The sequence below is a fragment of the Oenanthe melanoleuca genome, chromosome 20 (assembly GCF_029582105.1).
Source record: "Oenanthe melanoleuca isolate GR-GAL-2019-014 chromosome 20, OMel1.0, whole genome shotgun sequence".
NCBI classification, from domain to species: Eukaryota; Metazoa; Chordata; class Aves; order Passeriformes; family Muscicapidae; genus Oenanthe; species Oenanthe melanoleuca.
This window is the reverse complement of record NC_079353.1, coordinates 2,780,012-2,801,293: the sequence shown is the minus strand read 5'-3', so window position 1 is coordinate 2,801,293 and position 21,282 is coordinate 2,780,012. Positions and strand designations below refer to the sequence as shown.

Here is a 21,282-nt window from a genome sequence, read left to right as displayed (position 1 = left end):
GCCTGCTCATCAGCCTTGCACAGCTGCCTTTGCACCTGAGATATGTGCATCCAACAAGATGTTGCCCTTGCAGAGCACGGAGTGGTCTCACAGTGTGTTACAGGTGTCCCATGTCTGCAGGGTGGATGAGTGGCTGCTCAGGATGAGGTTTGGAAGTGGCTTCGTCTCCCCGAGCCCTGGGAGACCTGTACAGTCACTGCTCAGTTTGATTTCAGAGGACTTGACTGGAACACAGAGCTCACAGACTCCAGTTTCTGTAAACTGTACTTAAGCATCACTCTGGCCAAAAATATGGAAGAATTTGGCATTGCATTGTTGTTGTCCTTTCACTGATGTTTTGAGCACTGTGTTCTGCTGCACCCTCCCTGCACATGCTCCCATGAAGGGACACGAGGCCTGGCTGACACCCTGAGTTCTCTGTGCAGGGGGAAGTGACCCAGACTTTTGCCCAAAGGACTGATGAGCCTCTCCTGATGTCTGAGCAGCTTTCTTCTCCTGCCTTTGCTTTACTTAAGTCAACAGATTGTGTAAGCCACATGCGAGATTTACCTGCAGGGCAAGTGGGAGAGCAGCAGTGCCATTTGGATGGATTCCCAAGAGACATCTAACCACTGAGTGCTCAGGCTCACATTTCCAAGCTGGAGTCCTACAGCAACCCTGAGTCTGCTCGTTGCCTTTTCCATCCGTGGCTTTGGCTGAGGACGAGTCCCAGGGACTTTGCCGGGTGCAGCCGCTGGCTGCAGCTCCCCTGCAGGCTGGGCTCTGTGCTGAGCAAGCTTGGAAATTCTCCCCCTTAGTGGTTTCTGTTTGATGTTATGATTAATGTCGTTATTTCTCACAAAAACCAAAGATCCCCCCAAAGCGAGCGGAGCCTCCCGCGCTGTTCCCGCGGTGCTGAGGGGACGTGGGCTCCCCCTTGGAGCCCTGCACGGGTGAAACCCACGGCTCTGCAGCTGAAATGGCCTGTCCTTGGTGCCTGTTCCAGGCCTGAAACCAGGCTGGGTTTCCTTGTGCTTGTCACAGGTATTTGTGCAATGAGACCTCCAGAGTCAACATTGTTGGTGTCCCCTGTGCTGGCTTGGCTGCAGGGGCTCACCGAGGGCAGATGTCTTTCCTGGAGGAGCAAATCCTGCTTTTTCTGTGTTGTTTTCATTATTTCCACCTTTATTCCACTTTACTAAGGGTGACCTCTTGGCTTCAATACCTCAGAATAGCATATACAGATCAAGCTATTCATCACTGAAGGTACCTTGTCCTGCTAGCTGCTCTCTTTAGGACCCTGAAAAAACAACATGATTGATGGGCACTTGCTTCACACAATTCAGGGAAAAGTTATCTTAAATTGCAATTATTTCCCATGTAATAAGCAGGAATCTCATTTTTGTTGTTACACTTACATTACTGTAATGGGACTTTGCTTGAACGGGAAGATGTGTTTTCAAATTCACTGTTTCCCTCTCCAACTGCACAGGCACGCTCAAGGTGTGTAACATTTAATGATACTGATCACTGGTGTGTAATGCAATCAGGCTTTATGTTTCTCTAGTGTGACTTATTGATGCCAATATATACACACTGCACCTTCCTCAGCTTTTTCTCTGGGAATGCAGGTGCTGCCTGTCCTGTCAGCTGATGAGCCAGAGATGGGCTCAAAAACAAGGAGAGGGGGCAGAGGTCTCTCATGGGGGTCCTGTGCAAGGTGCAGAATGAGCTGCAGCATTACAAACACGTTCTATCCTGCTGATAGCTTTTAATCCTCATTGTTCTCATGGGTTTTCTTGATAAATACACTTCTCCACTGCGTTGCCATCCAGGCCTGAATTGTAAGGAACAATAAACATAATGGACAGACTCAATTTAATAGATTTTGCTATGAGCTTTTTATTAGTGCAGCTTTTTAAAAAAAGAAGGAAAAAGAGATGACTGCATTTATTTACTTGCAGTGCAGAAAGCAGCTCTGAAATCCAAGGGATGTCTGAGTGGGCTCAGTTCAGCTGGTGGCTGTGGAGTGAGGGAAGGATCCATCCTGCAGAGCTCTGGCCGGTCTGGAAGGAGTTAACAGCGCGTGCAGATGTTCAGGAATTCCTTTTTTAACTTGACCGTGGGGTTTTGCTGCTCTTCAGAGCACAAGTGCACTCCAGTCTCAGCAGGTTCATGGGTTTGGAGATGCCTTTCATCCTCTCCTGCTCTTGCTGCGTGCTCGGGGAGGGATCACGCCGTGTCTTGCAGCCATGTGTGTTCCTTGGTTGTGTTTCTAGAGATCTGCAGACCCACGTAAAGCATCCATTAAATGAAATGAAATGGCCTTTAAAAAAGCTACGTTTCAAGTGGAAGAAATGCTTTATGTAACGTAGGGGTATGTGAGGGGACCTAAATACAAGCTTAAATTGGCTGTTACGAAAATAGGTATAATTGGGTTTTTGCACAGTGATTTTACAGCTTCTGGGTTTAATGTCCTGATGAAATCCTGCATCCACTCCACGTGCAGCTGAGGAGATGGGGGTTGAGGAGCCTGAGTAATGGGACTTGTTCTAGGAACAGCCTTGCCCTCGATTGCAAAACTGGACATACCTGTCATTTGCTGAGGCTCTGCTGTGTCTGAGAGGTGTCTGGAGTGGTGATTCCCTCTCACCTGTGTTTGCCCTTCTGTCTGTGCCCTCAGCCGCCCTCTGTCAGGGGAAGGGGCATCTCTGACCGTGCTTGTAACTGCCTGCAGGTGAAAAATGCAGCTGTACCCTCCTAACTGGGCACGTGCCAAGAGCTGCAGCTTTGTTTTCCAGCCAGATCAATGCAGTTCGTTTAAGTCGTTGGGTAATTTAGTAGCTGGAGGCACTTCTGTGGGCTTGGCACGAGAGCCACGGCTTGGCCTCCCCCCTCGGGAAGGCTGGGGAGGGTTCCCTCTGAACCCAGGCTTCCCCAGCTGCATCCCAGCACAGGTGATGCTCTGGGGTCATTGTCCAGCCATTCTGGGATCAGGAGCCTGAGGAAGTGGAGCATATCACATTTTGACCTTGCATCCTCGTATTAATCCCGATGGTTTTTCCTGCTTTAGTATTTAAAGCCTTTCCGTTCTTCTGTCTGGGGAGACAGGGTAGAGTATTGGCTCTCCTGGGTAAGGACTGACACATCCTCTTTTGGAAAGCTCGTCCCAAAGCAGGTTTTCTTCATAGAAATCAAGGTGCCTTCAAATCCTGTTGGTAGGAATTAGAAGAATATTTTTGTTTTTTTTAATAATTTGATCTGTCTTCCACCACTTAGGCCTGAGAGCCAGTTTCCTTTCTAGCTTAGGTCTTGAAAGGATGAAAAAAATTCTTTTGCTTTCCTTGGAGTCTCTTAGCCAAGGCTTGGGAAGAAACCCTGGTACTGCAGGACAGGGTGGAAAAAGCTGAGATAGTATTTGCAGCTTCTTTGAAACTATCCCTTTTTAATTGTCTAAACAGCATTTCAAAGAAAATCTCTGCTCTTCTCTATCTTCTTCCAGAATTATAATTCTATATAATCACTTTTCTTTCTCTAAAAGAATAGAGCATGATTTTTTTTTCCAGAAGGGATAAATTCCAGATGTTGCTGGGATACATTTTTTGCCTCTGTTTAATGTTTAGTGGCTTTCAGTAAATATGCTGCAAGAGGTGGGGCTGGTGTTCTTATTCCAGAACAAATCATCTGCAACAAATCCCATCTGCCATTGGGGTGAGGATATCTTTTGGGTGTGACCTGGTGGGGTTGGAGCTGATTCTGCCAGAGAGTGAGGCTGGCCCAGCTGCTCCTTTGGGGTCTTTGCCCTTGGTCACTTCACGCTGCTCTTCCCACCCCAGTGCTGAGCCCCCGCTCTGTGAGCACAGGGGTCGGATCCCTGGCATGGGATTGGGCACTAAACTGGCACAGGGCATTTTTGGGAGCAGCTCTGCTCTGCAGGCAGCCATGGCTGGGTGAGGGCTGTCATGTCCTCTGTGCTGTGCCACGTGGGATGCTCGGCTTGGCGGGACTCTCCGGGCAAGCCAGGAGTTCTGGTGCTAGCCAGGGGCTCTGCAGATGGGCAGCCCTTTTCCCTCCTTTCTTGCCCTTTGAGTGCATGCTGTGCTTGTCCCTGTCTGCAGCCTTGCAGGCTGAAGCAGCAGTGATTTTCCAGCATGTGTTGCACAGAGGCGGTGTGGGACCGACACGGCAGCTCCGTTCCCTGTTTCATGTTTTCACCTGTTTAGGCAAAGAACATCTCTGCTTTGTTGGCAGCCTGTTGGGTTGCACAAACAGTGTAAGGCAAAACCACGAGCAGGTGTTGGTCCAGCCAGGGTAATTACTGGTTCCATGCTGCTGCTGGTAGGCAGAGAGCCTGAGCCACCCTTCCCATGGAGCTGTCTGGCTGCACAAGGGCTCTGGGCACGGCTCAGCCACTCCCTGCATCTCTTCCCTGCTGCTGGTTGCATAAAAAAGTTTATGCATATAAGGAGGGAGGGAGGAGAGCTGGGGGTGGCTCTGGTCAGATTTAAAGCACCAACTTTATGTGCCAATTCTCATTTGCATTTTAAAAGTTGGCAAATGCGTGGCTGAACCTAAAGGGCAGATGTGGGGATGGGTGAGGCAGGCGTGCTAAGAGAGAGGGGAGAAGCAACATCCCAAAATCTTGCCTGACTTCAGAGGGTTTGGGCTGGCTTGTCCCACACATCCCAGACCATGGCCAAACATTTTGGGTGAGGCATGATGGGGAACACACATCCACGTGTGCACAGGGTGTCCCACTGCACCACCTGGGCTGTGGTGCACAGAGGAGAGAGACATTGCTTTCTACCCTTTTGTAAGTTTAGCCAGATAAAAGCTGATCCTGATCCAGCCAGCTGCATGCACAGAGTCTCTTTTTCTCAACCTTTAAATTCCCTTTGGACTCCCACCCTTCTGGGTCTCCCAAGCCATTTTGGCATCCACTTTTTCTCAGACTCTGCATTTGACTTTTGGGACTCCCACCCTTTTTGGCCTCCAGTTTTCTTTTGGCCTTTCACTCCTTTCCAGCCTCCCACCCCTTTTCAGGCTTTGTGCAGTGAGCTGGCTGAGCAGGAGGAGGAGGAGGAGGAGGAGGTCCAAGCTTGTTGCCACACGCTGGAGTTTGGCTCGGCAGAATTCCTTTCTCTCCTTTGCTGTCACACTCGGTGTTGGTGCCCGTTCCAGGGGGTTGCTGATGGTGCACATGGGCCTGGGGGCTCTCAGCTGCCTGTGTGCATTCAGGTGACACCTCTTGTTTGCAGGCTCACTTGTGAACACCTGCATGTGAAGCATCTGAATCTGCCTGACTTCACATCAGTGAGCCCAGCCTGCTACCCCTCGTTATTTAGCTGTGCAGTAATTTACAGCGACTCTCTGATCCTTCATATTTTTCTGGGATTAAAAAGTTGCTTTTCTCTGTCCTCCCAGGTGCATGGAAAGTAACTTTTTAAAGCTTTATTTGGGAGCAGTGGTGTGCTGATGCAGTCCCTTGAGCCTGCTCTGCGGCAGGAGCAGTGTGAGGAGCTGTGTCCCTGGCCCAGCGTGCCGTGTCTGGCAGCTGCTGCCTCCCTTGCTCTCGGGTTAAAGGCCATTTTTATAGGCCAGTAGGACTCCTTCCGATCAGACTGTACTAATTAGTACCAATTAACCATTATCAGTGACAGACAGTTCTTACAGGCTTCATAAAAGAGTCCTGTGTGCACGTGTTTCTCTGGTGAACCTCCTGCGGGATGCAGAGCTCCCACCCAGCCCAGAATGTCTCAGCTTGCCAGGCACTGGGCAGGATCCATGTCCTGTAATCCCTTCAGTGTTGCAGGCAGTCACACACTGATGGGTGAGAGAGAAGTCATGGGTTGCCTTCTGTTGCAAACTTTTTGCTGCTTTGTTCTTCTCACTTGAAAATTCATCTGCTGGAGTGTTGTGCAAGATTTTGCTGTGGGTCTTCCTCTTCAGCACTCCACAGCCAGTGCCCCCACTGTGGGCATGGGGTGTCAAGAGACCCTGAGCTTTCACCAGGCACAGCAGCACGTGGGGCTCAGCTCTGTGTGTTTGCAGAGGAGACAGAATGGGATAAACAGCCCATCAGTGCCTTGGTGTGCAGAGTGCTGCCCTGGGCCACGGACAGGCAGTCTGGCACTGTTGGATGTGGCAGGGGAGGGTCTCTGGGGTGGGCTGAGTGATCCCAGAAACTTCACAAACCTCTGTGAAGCTTTGGCATTGCCATCAGGCGAGATGAGGAGAGCAGTCCTGGGGTAGCAGGGGAGAGAGGAATGGGACCTGGTGTGGCAATGTCTGGTGTGGGAAGAGCACGTGGGGCCATTAGGCAGGAGTGGTGTCACCTGTGGTGCTGGTGGCCCTGTGGAGATGGTGGGAGCAGGTGTCTGCTGGCCAGGGGGAGCTCTCCAGGCGAGTCCCCAGGAGGGAGCTGGGGTGTGTGTGCAGCCGCTCGGAGGTGGCTCCCATCACTGACAGATCCTTTCTGTTTTTCTCTCAAATGTCTCCAGGCACTGAATGTTTAGGTCGCACCTTTCCAGGTAAACTGGGTAAGTGAAGTATTTCAAGAGTTGCCAAGATCTAATTATGAAGGCTGATTGCATGATTGCAGCTGCTGTACCATAAACAGCTGGGTGCTGCTCCACGGGATGGTGGGACATTGCCTGGCCCCCAGAGCAGCAGGTTCCTGCTCTTCTGCACAGGGGGATGCAGTGGTGTCTTCAGAGGCTGTCTGTGCAAACCTGCTGGTTTTTGTCTGGCCATATCTGGCTCCATTTTGGTAATCATGGATGGGATTTTTTTTCTTCTGCTGTTCAATGTAGCAACATAATCAAAAGCTGTCATTTTAAGCACCAGTATTCTTTCATTTGCTGCTACTCTGGAAATGAGCAGGAAATTGAGGAAATTCTATTTTATGAAAGTAAAGTAGTTGCCATCCTGAACCTTTTTAAGCCATGGGATGTGGGACTTCTGCTGAGTGTGGCCAGAGATGCCCATGTTCAGCACAGACAAAACCAGGCATTGAAAGCCCTGTTAAACCAGGCTCCTGGATTTGAGCCGAGCCTGTTTGCAAAAGAGCATTTAAAAAGACACAGTTATAATGTTTATGAGTCTGTCTCTCAGTTTAGAATTGAGTTCATGACAGTACCTCAAAACTAAGGTGTCTTTGCTCAAATATGATGTCCCAAGCCTGCTGGTGAAGAACTAACTAAATATGGTGTTAACAAGTGGTGAATAAATGATTTTAATAAATGGCAAGTCAATTGCTATAGAGCCTGGAAAGTCAATAGAGCTTATGACCTTGGCTTATAACCACACTCAGATCCTTAACATGCTTATAATGCCTACAAATCATTCATTAGGCTTTTATCAAGCATCAATTAGTAAAAGTAATAATCTAAAATAAGAGTTAAAAAAAGAATTATTTCAGCCCCTTTATTCTGAGCCTGGTGGCACAATTTGGTTGCACAGCAGGATAGTCCTTGCTTATGCAAAAGAGCTGTAAGACACCAGCGCTCCCCCGGCAGCGTTATCGTGGTGCAGACATCAGGCAGGGAGCCTGAGGCTGGGATCAGCCCTGGAGCTGGGACACTCGCACCAGCCCGTGGGGAAACTGTCCTGCAGCAGTCAATGGTTTATTTACATTTATTTTATATTAATGCCTGAAGATCTCAGCAGATCAGGTGGGCAGAGGGCGTCCCAGCGCTCTGAGCGGTTCTCGGGGCGTTTTCGCTCCACAAAAGGTGTTTGGCTGTTGCTCTGTGGTTGTAAAACTCACACCCGTTTTCTTGTGTGTGATTTGGGAAAGTGTGTGAGCGGGGATGTGCTGGAGCTGTGCTGCTCTTCCTGCTTTCCCTGGTCTTCCCATTCTGTGTGTGTGTGTGTGTTTGTGCCTCGGGGAGGGAGGCAGAGATGCAAGTGAAAACATGTGGTTTTCTTAGAATATAAATAACAGAAAATTAAGTATAATTTTTGTTTGTTGTAGAGTCATTCCCTGCAGTCTCCAGTTGTTTGCTCCTTTGCTGCACTCCTGTACTCTTTGGGTTTTTTTCATCTTGCCAGATGGATACTGTTTGGAGTGTGCTGCAGGACACTTCAGTGATCTTGCTGCGGGGTTAATTGTGCGCCCAGCGAAGAGCTGTGCTTGCAGACATCAGTGCATGCCCGGGCTTCTGAAAGGCCGGCCTGCCAGACGGGGCTGCCTCTATCAGACGGCTTTTTGCCTCGCCTTTGTTGTCTGGGTCCTTGTCTGCAGCTCCAGCCCGGGCCGGCATTCCCAGACATCAACACCTCCCCACCCGCGCCCTGCCGGAGCGCTGGCGCTGCCTGCAGAGCCAGGACGGGACAGATGTCCGTGCCCACCCCTCTGCCACCTGGGGTAAAGCCCTGGGTCCGATCTCCAGACCGGGGCAGGGAGCAGCACTGCCTCCTGCAAGGGAGGCTTGGCCTCACTGGGCTTTTTTTTTTTTTTTTTTGTCTGGGTTTTTAAGGTATTCCACAATCTCCCTGGTAACTCCTGGGTGTCTGTGGTGTGGATGTCAGAGTCTTGGGTTCCTGTGAATGATTTGAGAATCCCTCTCGTGCCTGCTGAGAGGGAACAGTTTGGCTGAGCTGCAGCCTCTGCCCAGATCTGTGCCCTGGGGCATGGTCAGGCACCACTGTGTGCCCTCCGTGGGGAGAAAAAGAGGTGCTGCAGTTTCTTTTGGATTTTCTGTCAGCTCTTCTGCCTCTCACAGAGTGTGGCTTGGAAATGAGTACAGAGGGGGAAGGAGAGAATGCCCTCAACAAATGGCTGTTCATCTTATTTAGGAGGAGATGCATTCCTTGAACTCTGTAAAATCAAAGGGCAGGGTGGAGGGTTTGCACCAAGCAAAATTCACATAGCTAAACATGTAAGTACATGAAAATGTGTGATTTCTTAAAAGTTTGGGTGAATTCTGAGAGAAGCTGGGTCATGCTCTGCATTCACTGCAATGCTCCCCTGTGAAAATGCCAGTGTGCACCATTCTTTATTTTATTGTTGTGGGTTTGGACATTTTGTTATGTTAGTCTTAAATGCATTTGTTTCCATAGCTGCACACTGCTGATAAAATCCCAGTGTGGGATCTCTCAGTCTCCCTGTGCATGTGCACCAAAAATAAATCCCAGGCAGTTGTCAGGAGATGAGCTGCTGCCATGGCAGGTGCCAGGCTGTCAGGGAGCTCTGGCTGGACCCTGCTGAGGCTGCAGGTGTGGAGTCCTGCCCCAGTGTCACCATCCAGTGTCCTGCCACAGCTCCTGGCTCTTGGTGCCACAGCAGCCCCAGGGACCTGGAGCACCTGGGGAAGGAGTTGCCACAGGACTGGTGATGTTTTGGGGATGGGGTAGGAGGCAACAGAGGCAGGGGGAGAAGAAAGTCCTTGTCCCTCACCTTTTTGTTGTGTAAGGTATGGATGTGGTGAGGTGTGCTGGTGGAGGATTGGCATCTGGTGGCTACCAGGATACTGAAACTCCTCTCCTGCTCTGAATTCACTGTATTCACCATCAGCTGTTGATAAATCACTTCTCATCAGGAGGAGGTGGGGATCTAATGGCTGTTTAAGTGATCTCAGTTGCTGGGTCTGGCTTTGCTGGGTCTCAGGCTGTAGCTCCAGAGCTCCAGCAGAAGGAGGGAGGGTTCCCTGCAGCTGCCTGAGGTGGCTGCTGGCTGTGCCAAGGGCTGCAGGTCCCGTGTGGAGCAGTGCCACTGGGCCAGTGAGTGTCACTGATGCCCAGGGTGGCACCACCAATGCCACCATGAGTCACACTGGTTTAACATCTGTACAGCTGGGCTGGAGCACATCCTCCAGGTATTTACCTTTCCTTCAGGAGCAGTGTAACTGTAGGGTTTTGCTTTGCCCAGTGTTCTGGTCTGTGGTTCCCAGGTTTGTGTGCAGCCCCACTCTGTGCTGGCTGTGCTCAGTGCTGCTCCTGCTGCCTGTGCTGGCATGGTCAGGGCATGGCCTGGGTGTGGGATCACCCCAGAACCTTATCCTGAGGGCACGTGGGGGTGGTTGACTGGGAGTGCTTCCCCTCACTGCTCTGCCAGGGGTGTCCTTAACCCTCCCCCACCCCCGGATGCTCTCTCTCCTTTAATGCATCTTTTTAAGTACTGGGTAATAGTGTTTTCTTTCTGGCAGAGATGGAGGAGGGCTTTTAATAGGTCTTTTATTTTCTCTTCATGCAGTTCCCTGGCAGTAACCTGCCATTAGCTGCAGCATTTATTTAGGGTATTTGTGTTTTTATATGCAGGGACCTCAACACTGGGAAGCCAAGGGTTTTGATTAGGGTCACACAAGAAATATGTGTTAAATCTGGGACTCTGGCTTTTCCTGAATGTTGAGCTGACCTCTAGGCTTGGCAGAGAGGGAACATCTTGGTTTGTCCCCTTTTAACTGAGCCAGACAGGGAAAGCAAAAAAATAAAGGCTCTGTGGAAGGAAGCATGTATTTCTTTTTTGCTCTTTCCTGTTGGCAGTCTGCACGGGGCTGGAATTGCAGGATCACTGTGTTCAGGGATGCTCTGTGCAAAAACACACAGAGGCAAAGGGAAACCAGGGGCTGGAAATCTGATGGGCAGGGGTGAAGGAAGGTGAGTCAGGGAGAAATCAGAGTGCAGGGGTTGAATTAAAGCCTTTGGATGGATTGAAGTATATTAAGCCCCTCACACATAATGTAGATGTTTAAGTTAGTAAGTCAGTAAGTTTTAGGATGAGTTCTACTGCTTTTAGTGAGTGAAAAGTTTCAAATGCCATAGTAGTAGAGAGTGTTCTAGTTAAGGTTGAAACACACTGATATCTTCAGTAGAGGCTCCAGGCCCACAGCTGTAGAAAGGACTTAGACATAATAAAGCTATAGTAAGAATATTGTTTACATTTCTCAGATAGAACAAGATAGATTGCATGTGTAGCTCTATACATAACCTGGTGTGCTAAGAAACTGGAATTCTAATAGGTTAAGGAGTGGTGGTCTGAGTTTGCATCTTAGATGGTTGGAAAAAATCCTATATAAGAGTTTGTATTGGGGAGGGTTGGTGCTTTTAGCCATTGGCTTTTGCCAGGGCTTCTAGCCATTTGCTTATTGCTGCTGCTTTGCCATTGCTTGTCTGCTTGCCTGTTGAGACTGATGTGCTCTGTAATAAATAACCTTTTTACTATTAGCTGCTTTGCTTATTTAGAAGATTACCCGACAAAGTAGGAGCCTAAGAGCTCTGGAGTAGGAGCCTATAGAGCTGTGGAATTTGGTGCCTGTAGAGCACCGGGGGTCAGAAAGAACCCCCACAACTGTTGTCACAAAAAATAAAGGCTCTGTGGAAGGAAGCATGCATTTCTTTTTTGCTCTTTCCTGTTGGCAGTCTGCACGGGGCTGGAATTGCAGGATCGCTGCGTTCAGGGATGCTCTGTGCAAAAGCAGACGGAGGCAAAGGGAACCAGGGGATGGAAATCTGACGGGCAGGGGTGAAGGAAGGGGAAGCCGCTGTGCTGGGAGGGAAGGGCTCGGGGGGGCTGTGTGTGCCCCCTCCCCGGAGCGCTCCGGGCGGTGCCGCAGCTGGGGCTGCGCTGCGCTCCTGCCCCGCAGCGCTCCGCGCCCAGCCCCAGCGTGCCGGAGCACAATGCTCCCTTCACTCCCCGGCAGACTGCAGGTCTAGACGCTCTCCCTGCCTTTTGTTGTCCGGGGTCACAGGTTAGGGAGCGTTCCCAGCTCCTTTTCCCTGCGCTGCTCCCCGCACGCAGCGCTGCGCCGCTGCGGAGGGAGTCACCCCGCTCCCCGAGCACATCCAGACCGAAAATTACTGTGGCAGCTCCCAGAAAGAAATGTGCTTTTGAAAGGCAGCCGGGATCACCCCCACTCCAGCTCTTGCCGGCACAGATGCTCAGCTGACACCAGCTAAATAGAAACCTTTTAGCCCTTGCCAGTAAGTCTGGAGCAAACTGCCAAAAAGCGTCGAGGACCAAGACACAAAACGAAGTCAGGCCCGAGCAAAGTACTTGCAAATGAGGGATGGAACTGAAGTGTTCTGTCTCTTGATTTTTAGCGCACGAGGTGCTTCAGTCTCGGGGTTGGTTTTTTTCCAAAATACAATGGTTGCATTTTAAAGGTTTTCAGCTGATACAAAGCAAGTCCCCTAGCAACAAAGGGAAGGTTTTTACCTTAATGCAGGCTTTTTTAACATGAAGCATTTGTGAAATTTTCCTTCCCTCCTAAAAGACAAGTTTGGCTGAAGGAGACATTTTTAGTGGCTTTTAGACGTATTTAGAGATGGGACTTGAACCTGTGCTGTTGGCCCTGCCCCAGCCCAGCCTGGTCAGCCTTGCCCTGGCCAGGAGGTGCCTCTGGGCTGCAGCCCCTTGTCTGCAGGAGGGAGGTGCAGAGGAGGGAATGCTTTGATAAAGGAGTTGGGAACAACTTTTTTCTTCTTCCTGGCCAGAAGACATAACAAAAAATTGGCAGGTTCATGGTTTTTAATATTGAATTAAAATCTATTAAATAGTCACAGAGAGCCAAAACCTGAAGTTGCTGTTAGATACTGCTCTTGGTGAAGTGAAATGCTTTTGAATCTGGCTCAATTCTGCATTTTGTGTGTGTGTGCATGTGTATCATGTGTGAAGAATGAGTCTATGAAGCTCAAATAGAGGTTTTAAATAGAAATAATGCTGGCAGCTCTTTCTCCCTGAATCCAGGGCTATTATATGTCTGGCTCTTGCCAACATGAATTGCAGAGGAAGAGTTCATGTGAACTCCATGGCTTTGACAGCTGCACAGCCATGGTGGCTTCGAAGCCCAGGCACTGTTGAGCAGAAGTGATGACATTTTTTGGTGGTGAGGGGGGACCAAGGGAGCCTGTTTCCCACCCCAGTCCTGGCACATGCAGGGACGGGCATGTTGAGCAGTGGTGGCCCAACTTCTTCCCCAAAGCTTTATCTGTGATCCCAGATGCTTCCACTCGCAGGGGAATGTCACTGATTTCTCACAGACCACCCCACTGGCAGAAAAAAAACCACAGAGCCCCCAGACCTGCCCCTCTTGCCCCTGTGGGAATCCTCATGCACCTGTGTGCAGTGGGAACAGTTTGGGGTTAGTTCCTCTGCAACCCAGAGTGCAGCAAATGATGCTGCTTGTATGGGGTGTGGGGGGGAAATAATGTTAAATTAAACTCTCTGTAAGGGAAGAAAAGCATCCAGCCCCATTCTTTACTGCTCATTTTAGTAATTTCTTCCAGATAACCTACACATCTGTGTCAGTGCAATTAAAGCAGAAATTCTGTCTAATGAACAGTTGTAGCCCTTGGGCTATTACGGAATGAACAATGAAGTTGGAAACAGTCTTATTAAAATAATAATTAAGAAACAAGGGTTGGGAGACAGAGGGAGGTGCAGATGAGGTGGTGGTGGGATGCTATAGGGTGAGGAGCAGAGAAGAACTGAGTTCAAGCTGGTTCTGGGTTTCCAGGGGTGACTCTCACTGTGACCTCCCCCTGAAGAGGGCACTGGGCAGTGGGGTTGGACCCAGGGCTGGGCACAGGGTCGTGCCAGGGGCTTGTGCTCATGGCAGGTCACAACAAAAGCCTCAGGCCAGCCTTGCACTGGGGTGGAAGTGTTGGCCCAGTGTGGCCTGGCCTTGTCAGGGCAGTGTGTGCCCTGCTGTTCAGCAGATCTGTGATTTCACCTGTATATTTTATTTTGGGTGTTTTGGTTCTTCAACAATTGATAAAACTCAGAGAGGGAGAGTGTTTTGTTTTTTGTGTTAGACAGGATTGTATTTTGTTTTGCTTTTTCCAGAAAACCATCCTTTCTCAGTACAAAATCCAACACTCTGCACACCCGCATAGTTTGCTTTAACTTTCTTTTCTTTTTTGCATTCCTGAGGATGGGACTGAGCAGGCTCAGCTGTGTCAGTGATGGCGCCAGTTTTTCTCATGTGATACAGTTTATTCTTTTGTTTCTAAGTAAATAGAAACAAAAATTCCTTTTCGATGTTTTTAACCCTTGGGGTTATAATAGTGTTTTTCCACGAGTCATCATTTTATGCCAATAAATCAGTTAAAACTTGGAGCTGTTTTTTTCAAACTTAATACACTCCTATTTAGAAATGCATGTGCTGCAGAAAGCTTCTGACATCTCAGATTAATAAAATAAATTTAAAAAAAAAAAGCAAATGCCATAAAAAAGAGGCCAGACAAATCCCACTGGAATGATACATTGGAATGATTTTAGTGGGATTTATATCTATGAGCTGTGGGGGTTTTGTGGGTTTGTTTTTTTTTTTTTCCTTTTGAAATGGTTGTGAACCAGAGTGATTACTTATCATTTTCATTTTAACTCCATCTGACAAATCGTTTTAGATGGAGAAAGCAATACTGCGTCTTTAAATGGCCACTCTGTCAGCGCATCTTGCAGGGCTTTAAATGCCCTTTGTTATCGCAGTCTAGACAGGACGCAGGCGGAATATTTGATATGTTATAAGGCAGAGATGTGACAAGGTTGAATTAATTTACTGGCTTATTTAAAGCTGAATTTCAAAACATTTTTCCTTACAAACTTGTCTTTTTCTCTCTCTATCCTGTATTTCTTTTTTTTTTTTTTTTCCCCCCGAAGTTCGTGCAGTATGTTTCAACTGTTTAGACTGGGAGAGGAGACATTGGCTTACTGCAGCCTGCAGTACTTTAATTGCCCTTTTTATGACTGTCTAGACATCATGCAGATGCATGTTTGTGGTGAGAAGACATTTCCCCCTCTGGTTATACGATAGTCTGAAACCTTTACATTCCCTATCTCCTTACCCCCTCTGCCTTGGAATGCGCTTTACTCCCTCCATCCCCGAAAATCACTTTTCCCCTCAGTTTTAATTTTTCGAAGGACACTTCGGCCCCCGTTTTCCTGCTCTTTTCCACATGCTGGTGTGCGGACGCGTGGTGGGGATGGAGGTGTGAGGAGGGGATGGCCGCCCCGGGGTGTCCCGCAGCGCTGGCTGCGGGTCCCCTACGAGCGAACATCGCCGGCCCTTGAATGGGTGCGCAGTTTTAGTTATGCAAATCGCTGCATTAATTAACCCCGTTGCTATAGCTACTGCTTTATTGTTAAATGCAGTGAAAAAGGGGCAGGCTGTGTCCGTGGATAATCCTCCCGTCGGTGCTGTGCCCTCTCCCGCCCCGCGCCCGGTGCGGGGCAGCTGCCGCCCGCATCCCGCATCCCGCATCCCGGCGGGCAGGTGGCGGGGCAGGGCCGGGGCTCCTCCAGCTCCCCCCGAGCCCTTTGTGGGGGCTGACCCGGGGGTCGGCTCCCCGCAGCCCCCCTGCCCCGCGTGTCTGGGGACGGGACGGGGGAGCGGCACAATGGGGCGGCAGGAGGGGCGCAGATGGGCCGGGATGGGGATGGGGATGCTCGGGGGAGGGGGCAGAGCACCCCGGGATGGGGATGGAGATGCTCGGGGGAGGGGGCAGAGAACCCCGGGATGGGGATGGGGATGCTCGGGGGAGGGGGCAGAGCACCCCGGGATGGGGATGGGGATGGGGATGCTCGGGGGAGGAGGCAGAGCACCCCCGGATGGGGATGGGGATGCTCGGGGGAGTGGGCAGAGAACCCCGGGATGGGGATGGGGATGCTCGGGGGAGGGGGCAGAGAACCCCGGGATGGGGATGGGGATGGGGATGCTCGGGGGAGGGGGCAGAGCACCCCGGGATGGGGATGGGGATGCTCGGGGGAGGGGGCAGAGAACCCCGGGATGGGGATGGGGATGGGGATGCTCGGGGGAGGGGGCAGAGCACCCCGGGATGGGGATGGGGATGCTCGGGGGAGGGGGCAGAGAACCCCGGGATGGGGATGGGGATGCTCGGGGGAGGGGGCAGAGCACCCCCGGATGGGGATGGCTGGGGAGAGCAGGGGTCCCCTGGATGAGAATGGTGATGGGGACAGGGATGGGGATGCTTGGGGGAAGGGGCAGAGCACCCTGGGATGAGGATGAGGCTTCTCGGGGGAAGGGGCAGGGATCCCCGGGGTGAGGATGCTCAGGGAAGGAGGGAGAGCACCCCAGGATGGGGATGAGGATGCTCAAGGAGGGCAGAGATCTCTGGGGTGCTCGGGGAAGGGGGCAGAGCACCCCGGGATGGGAATCGTGATTGTGTTGCTTGAGGAGGGCAGGGAACCCCAGGATGAGGATGCTCAGGAAGGGCAGGTGACCCCAGCCCTGTTCTTGGCCCCAAACCCCATCTGTGCCTGGCCTTCTCTTTGTGTGTGCCCTAAAACCTGCACATGCAGAACCCCACCATGAAACAGACTTCCCAGCAGATCTGCTGTGGGAGTTAAAACCTTTCTCAGGCTGTTGCTGCAGCTGAGGTGGAAGTAAATTTATTACCTTTAATTTTGTCAGATTTGGGGCGGTTGTACTCACCTCCCCCATTCACTCTGGTGTGTGTGTGTGTATATATATATATATGTATATTAAAAAATACAATTTCTTTTCCCATCTCTGTGAGACAGTGCACATGCATTCACTCCCATCTGGTGGTAGCGACCAGTTCAGACCAGTTCAAGAACTGAACCTGAACCCTGCAGTGACCAGACACAGTGTGCCTTGTCTGGGCATTTGCATGCATTTTGCATATTTTTTCCCTGCAATGCATAATTTTGCCTGTAACTTAAGACTGTCCTTGTTCCTAGGAGTAAGTTGCCCTGTGGAAGGTCACTCCTCTGGCGAGCAGGAGCTGCAGGGTGGCACAGGTGATAACAGTGCTGGGGCAGGGCAGAGCAGGGAGCGTGTCCCGTTGTTTGGCCCTGGACCGTGCTGAGGAAATCCGGTCGCAGTTCCAGCCCTGTCATGACCTGTGTGGCTTTGGCCAGCTTGCTCAATCTGGGTTTCAACACCCGTCTGCGAGCCAGGGCAGCCCCTGTGGCACTGCTGCACGTCCTGCAGCCCCTGGGGGAGCTGCAGCCTGGGGACAGGGGCACAGCAGGGTCCCAGCACCGTTCCCAAATGCCAGGGGGCTCCTCGGGGCTGTGCTGGGTGATAAGTGAGGTGGTGTGGGGGAACCATGCTGGTACAGAGTAGAAATGCTGGAGGATCACAGGTTACCCAGCCACAATTCAGAGTATTCTGTGGCTTTTCTGCACCTCAGTCGTGTCCCTGAGCTGGGTGCTGGGTGTGAGTTGATGGGTGTCATGCTTGTGGCAGGGAGGCACAGGCACTGCTGCTGTCTGTGCCTCTCTGGAGGTGCCCCTGCACGAGCACTGGTCCCACAGGACTTGCTGGGCACTGTGACAGGGCTGGGTGCTGCACCTGGAGCTGCTTTGGGCTCTGTGACAGGGCTGGGTGCTGCACCTGGAGCTGCTTTGGAGTCTGGCATGGTCATGGCTGAGCACACTGGGAATTGACCAGTGGATGGTTTGATCCCAAGAATAAGTGGAAATGGAAACTTTCTAGGGGACAGCCAGCGTGGAGAGACACCTGGTGAAACCCGGTGTGTACAGCCCCTGTTCAGCTGGGAGAGGCTGTGGTTGATGCTGGTGACATCCACAAACCCCCATCTCCACAGCCCTGTGCTGTGTCCCTGCTGTGTGCAGCCTGCTGGGCCCTCCTGACCTCCAGAACTCGCAGCCTGTTGTTGACAAATGCCTCCCACGTTCCCTGGTGTCCCCTGGCAGCAGCAGGAGGGGGCAGGCTGCTGCCCTGCTGGGTGATGCGCAGGTGGATGCAGCTGGGGCAGGCTGCAGGTGCCTGTCAGCACGAGGCAGCTCCCTTGCAGTGGGAGACGGGCTGGGAGGGAGCTGGGATCAGAAACAAATCCCTGTAATTGCCCCTGGCTTTCTGGAGAGCGGGCAAAGCCCTCCCTGCATGGAGCACTTGCTCTCCTTGGAGCGGCCGCGTCTGGCAATTTGTCTGTCGAAACAGATGTGGGCAGCGACAAACATCTATTTCTATAACTAGAAACAAATTTGGTAATTGCCTCTTTCAACAGGACTTGCTCAAGCAGGAAATGAAATTCCTAAATGGCAGTTAGCAAAAGTATTTATAGCTAAGTTCATAAATGAGATGTGCTTTCCTTTGTCATGAGTTTCTGCTGGCTGGAAGGGAAAAAAAACCCTCTACAGTAGCAAACCACATATTGATCAGGAGTGTTTCCAGGGTACACGAAAATACTTATTTATTAATGTGTTTATTTTTGCTGGCTGTTAGAAATACCCCTGACAAACAAAACCTCTTTGGTCTTTCGGGGTCAGCTGGTGGGGTTTGTTCCGGATATTGCGTGCTGTGTTTTTTCACTCATTATTTGGTAGATTTTTTTTTTTTTTCTGGTTCAGGCTGTTTATGATTGCAGATGGTAAACTCTTGTTGTTGTGTCCCTCTCTCTTGGTGCTCTTGTTCAAAAGGTGGGTGATGTTCTGCCCTCACCCTGCCCAGACATCATCCAGGCCTGATGCTATTGTGCTTCCTCTGGGGAAACAGGAGATATTTTGGATGTTCTCAGCTGCTCAAAATTTTCTAGCAAGCAAGCAAATTTACCTGTCTTTTAAGTGCAAAATCAAAATGACTTTATTCTTTTAATCCAGTTCAGCTGTTCTCACCCTTGGGAGTAACTTCAGAAGCCATGTACTCCTTCAGTCATCTCGGCAGGCTGGGATCAGCCTGACTGTGTGTGAAATACCTTGTCTAAAAATCCTGGAAAAGGGGAGGTTGAGAGAAATAGGCAGAGAAAAGAGAGAAAGGGTTGGCATATGCAAGATTTCAGAGAGTCTGTGTGTCCCAAAGAACCTTGTTAGCTCTCATTGCTCTGGGGGAGCTGTTTCATGTCTTCAGGAGTTTCTCCAAACAAGTGTCCAGTTGACAGGTCTCTGCTCAGAGCCAGGCTGTCCTGGCTGGCAGAGCTGCTGACCCCAGCTCTCACATTTGCCATTTCCCTGTACAAGCTGAGTTCTGCCATGCTGATGCTGCCTCTCTGGCCCTTGGATGTGTGTCCCCCTCCCCACAGCTGCCACTGAGCTGAGTGAGCTTGGGAAGGGAAGGTCACCTTCTGAAAACAAGCCCAGGACAGTTGCTGTGTTTTTTAAGCACTAAAAAATGTTCTGAGCCCCAATCAGTCTGATATTTCTGTGACTATTAAGCATGAAATGGGGCTGTTTCCTTTAAAACAAACAAAAAAGGAGGTGGGGGGATGAGGCCATCATTTGCCAGTGACTCAGAGGATGTGATGCTTGATTACCTGGGGTGACATCTGAAGAAAAAGAACTGTATTAAACACAGTTATGGCCAAAAGCTTGGCACTATGAGCAGAACTTCTTGAGGCCCTATCCCCTGTTTTCCAGCAATGATTTTTTTTTTTTCAACTGGCTCCTTTTTCTGAGTCTCACTTGCTCCCTGCCCTCCTGCCTCACCTCAGCCTGTCCTCACTGGCTCACACAGCATCATTTCTGCTCAGAATTGACTGTGCTGAATGCAGAAATGAAGTTTAGCTGTTAATTGTGCAGGCCCAAAGTGATCCCTTCCCAGCTGTCCTGCCTGTTGTCCCAGGCCTGATCCTGGTCCCTTTGATGCCTTGGTGCTGCTGCAGGTTCAAGGTGCTGCCAGTCAGTGCCAGCAGCAGCACTCTCAATACTGGGGTCATATTCTGTATCTATCTGCAGTACTGTCTTGTAAACAAACACAATTGTTGACAATCTGATGGCCCTTCATATCTGGTTTATGGAGGTATTAGAAGATAAATGTAGCAGATGCTAATACAAAAATAGTGCAGTAATGACTTTGCCTGCTCTGATTGTTTCTAAGATGACCTAGTGGATGAGCCAGGGTGAGTAATCTGCCATCTGAATTTCTTTGTTCTTTCACCTCTTCTTTGCTGTCCACAGCCTCTGAGAGGGGGATCACTCTTTAATGAGAGTAAGAGCATGTGTGAGTGTGTAGGAATGTGTAAGAGGGTGTGTGAGTGTGTGAGGGTTTTTTAAACTCTTTTCCTTAGGAGTTATGGCTAGTGCAGCTACATTTCTTCATCTTAGCTGTTATCTCCTGAGTAATTTCACTTTTTCTCATCACTTCTCACATGATACACAATTCCAGTAGATATAGAAATTGTAATTGAAACTCAGGGATGATTGGTTTGACCTGCAGATGTGTGTTATATGTGGCTGAAAGTACAGGTCATCTTGGCTGAGACCCTGCCTCTGAGCTGTCCTGTCCACCTGTAAATGATAGGTGGAGTGTCTGGAATGATTGCAGCAAAATACAGGTTTTATTTGTTTTTTTTCCTCCTTTATACTTGTGGTGGTTTGGAGAGTTTGTGTTCTGCAGATATACTCTGTGTGGAAAGAAGAGCATTAATAAAGTTTATAGGAAGCATTTTATGAACTGAAATGTTGCTGTAAAAGGCAAGGCAATGCATTTAAAATACAACCCTATGGCTGTGAGGGTGCCCCCAGCATCACCATTGACTCAAATCACTCTCCTCCTTGTAAATACATTAATTAATTTGAACCTGTGGGTGCCAGTATTTTGTTTCTAAGGACTCAAGGAAGCTCCCAGAGGCACCTTCCTGCAGCAGCTTCTGTGGGAAGAGCATGGCCAGCACCTCAGTGTGGGACCCACACATAAATCCATGAATTTCAGACGCTCATGGTCGTGGTGACTGGGCAGCAGGGTGGGCAGCAAGGGCATCAGCTTCTTCTAAACCCAGCAGAGTGGAGTGCACAGGCTTTGGGAAGCAGGAAATCTGCATCACTCCCTAGGAGATCTCCATCATCCTCTGTGCAGCCCTTGTTCAAGGCCAGGCGTGGTTGGAAGTGGCAAGTGACTGTGAAGGTGAAGAATGGGAGGTGCCAAGTGCTGCTCCCTGGTCAGGAACGCCAGTTTGGGGCTGGGGAGGGGCTGGGGGGGAAATGCAGAACGCTGCACGCACGGCAGGCAGAAAACACGGAAAAGCAGGTTGTGTCACTTAAATGTGATGTCTGAACCTGTTAGTTTGAAATGTATTCTGGAATCAAAATTATGCAAAATTAAATTAGTGCGACCTTGCCTTGCATTTGGAGGCGGAATATGCCCGTCTTGTAAAGCCTAGTGCATTTATAACACTTCCCTTGGGGAAAATTACAGAGAGAAATGGAATGAGGTCTCTTCTAATTGAAAAGTGACAATGATTAGGAAGCCAAATACAAAATGTGTTGAGTGGTTTTTTTTTCTTGTTTTGTTGTGTGTGTGTTTTTAAGAATACCAGTAGAATTATAAATTATGTGCTTTGCAGTTTGGCTTGTTTTTCATTCCCCAAAGGCTTTTTATTAGCATAGCAGCTGAATTGCACTTGTATAATAACATATTA

General features: G+C 50.0%; 1 protein-coding gene across 3 annotated transcripts in view; it reads left to right on the top strand.

The window, feature by feature from the left end:
- PMEPA1 (prostate transmembrane protein, androgen induced 1) overlaps nt 1-21,282 on the top strand; it is a 45,524-nt gene that overhangs the window by 8,970 nt on the left and 15,272 nt on the right. For 2 of the 3 annotated variants that reach the window (XM_056507327.1, XM_056507329.1), the window contains exon 2: nt 6,480-6,518. The exons of the other annotated variant lie outside the window; for it this stretch is intronic. In XM_056507327.1, coding sequence (XP_056363302.1) covers nt 6,480-6,518 — 39 coding nt within the window. The remainder of the gene's footprint in view (nt 1-6,479; nt 6,519-21,282) is intronic. 3 annotated transcript variants of the gene reach the window in all.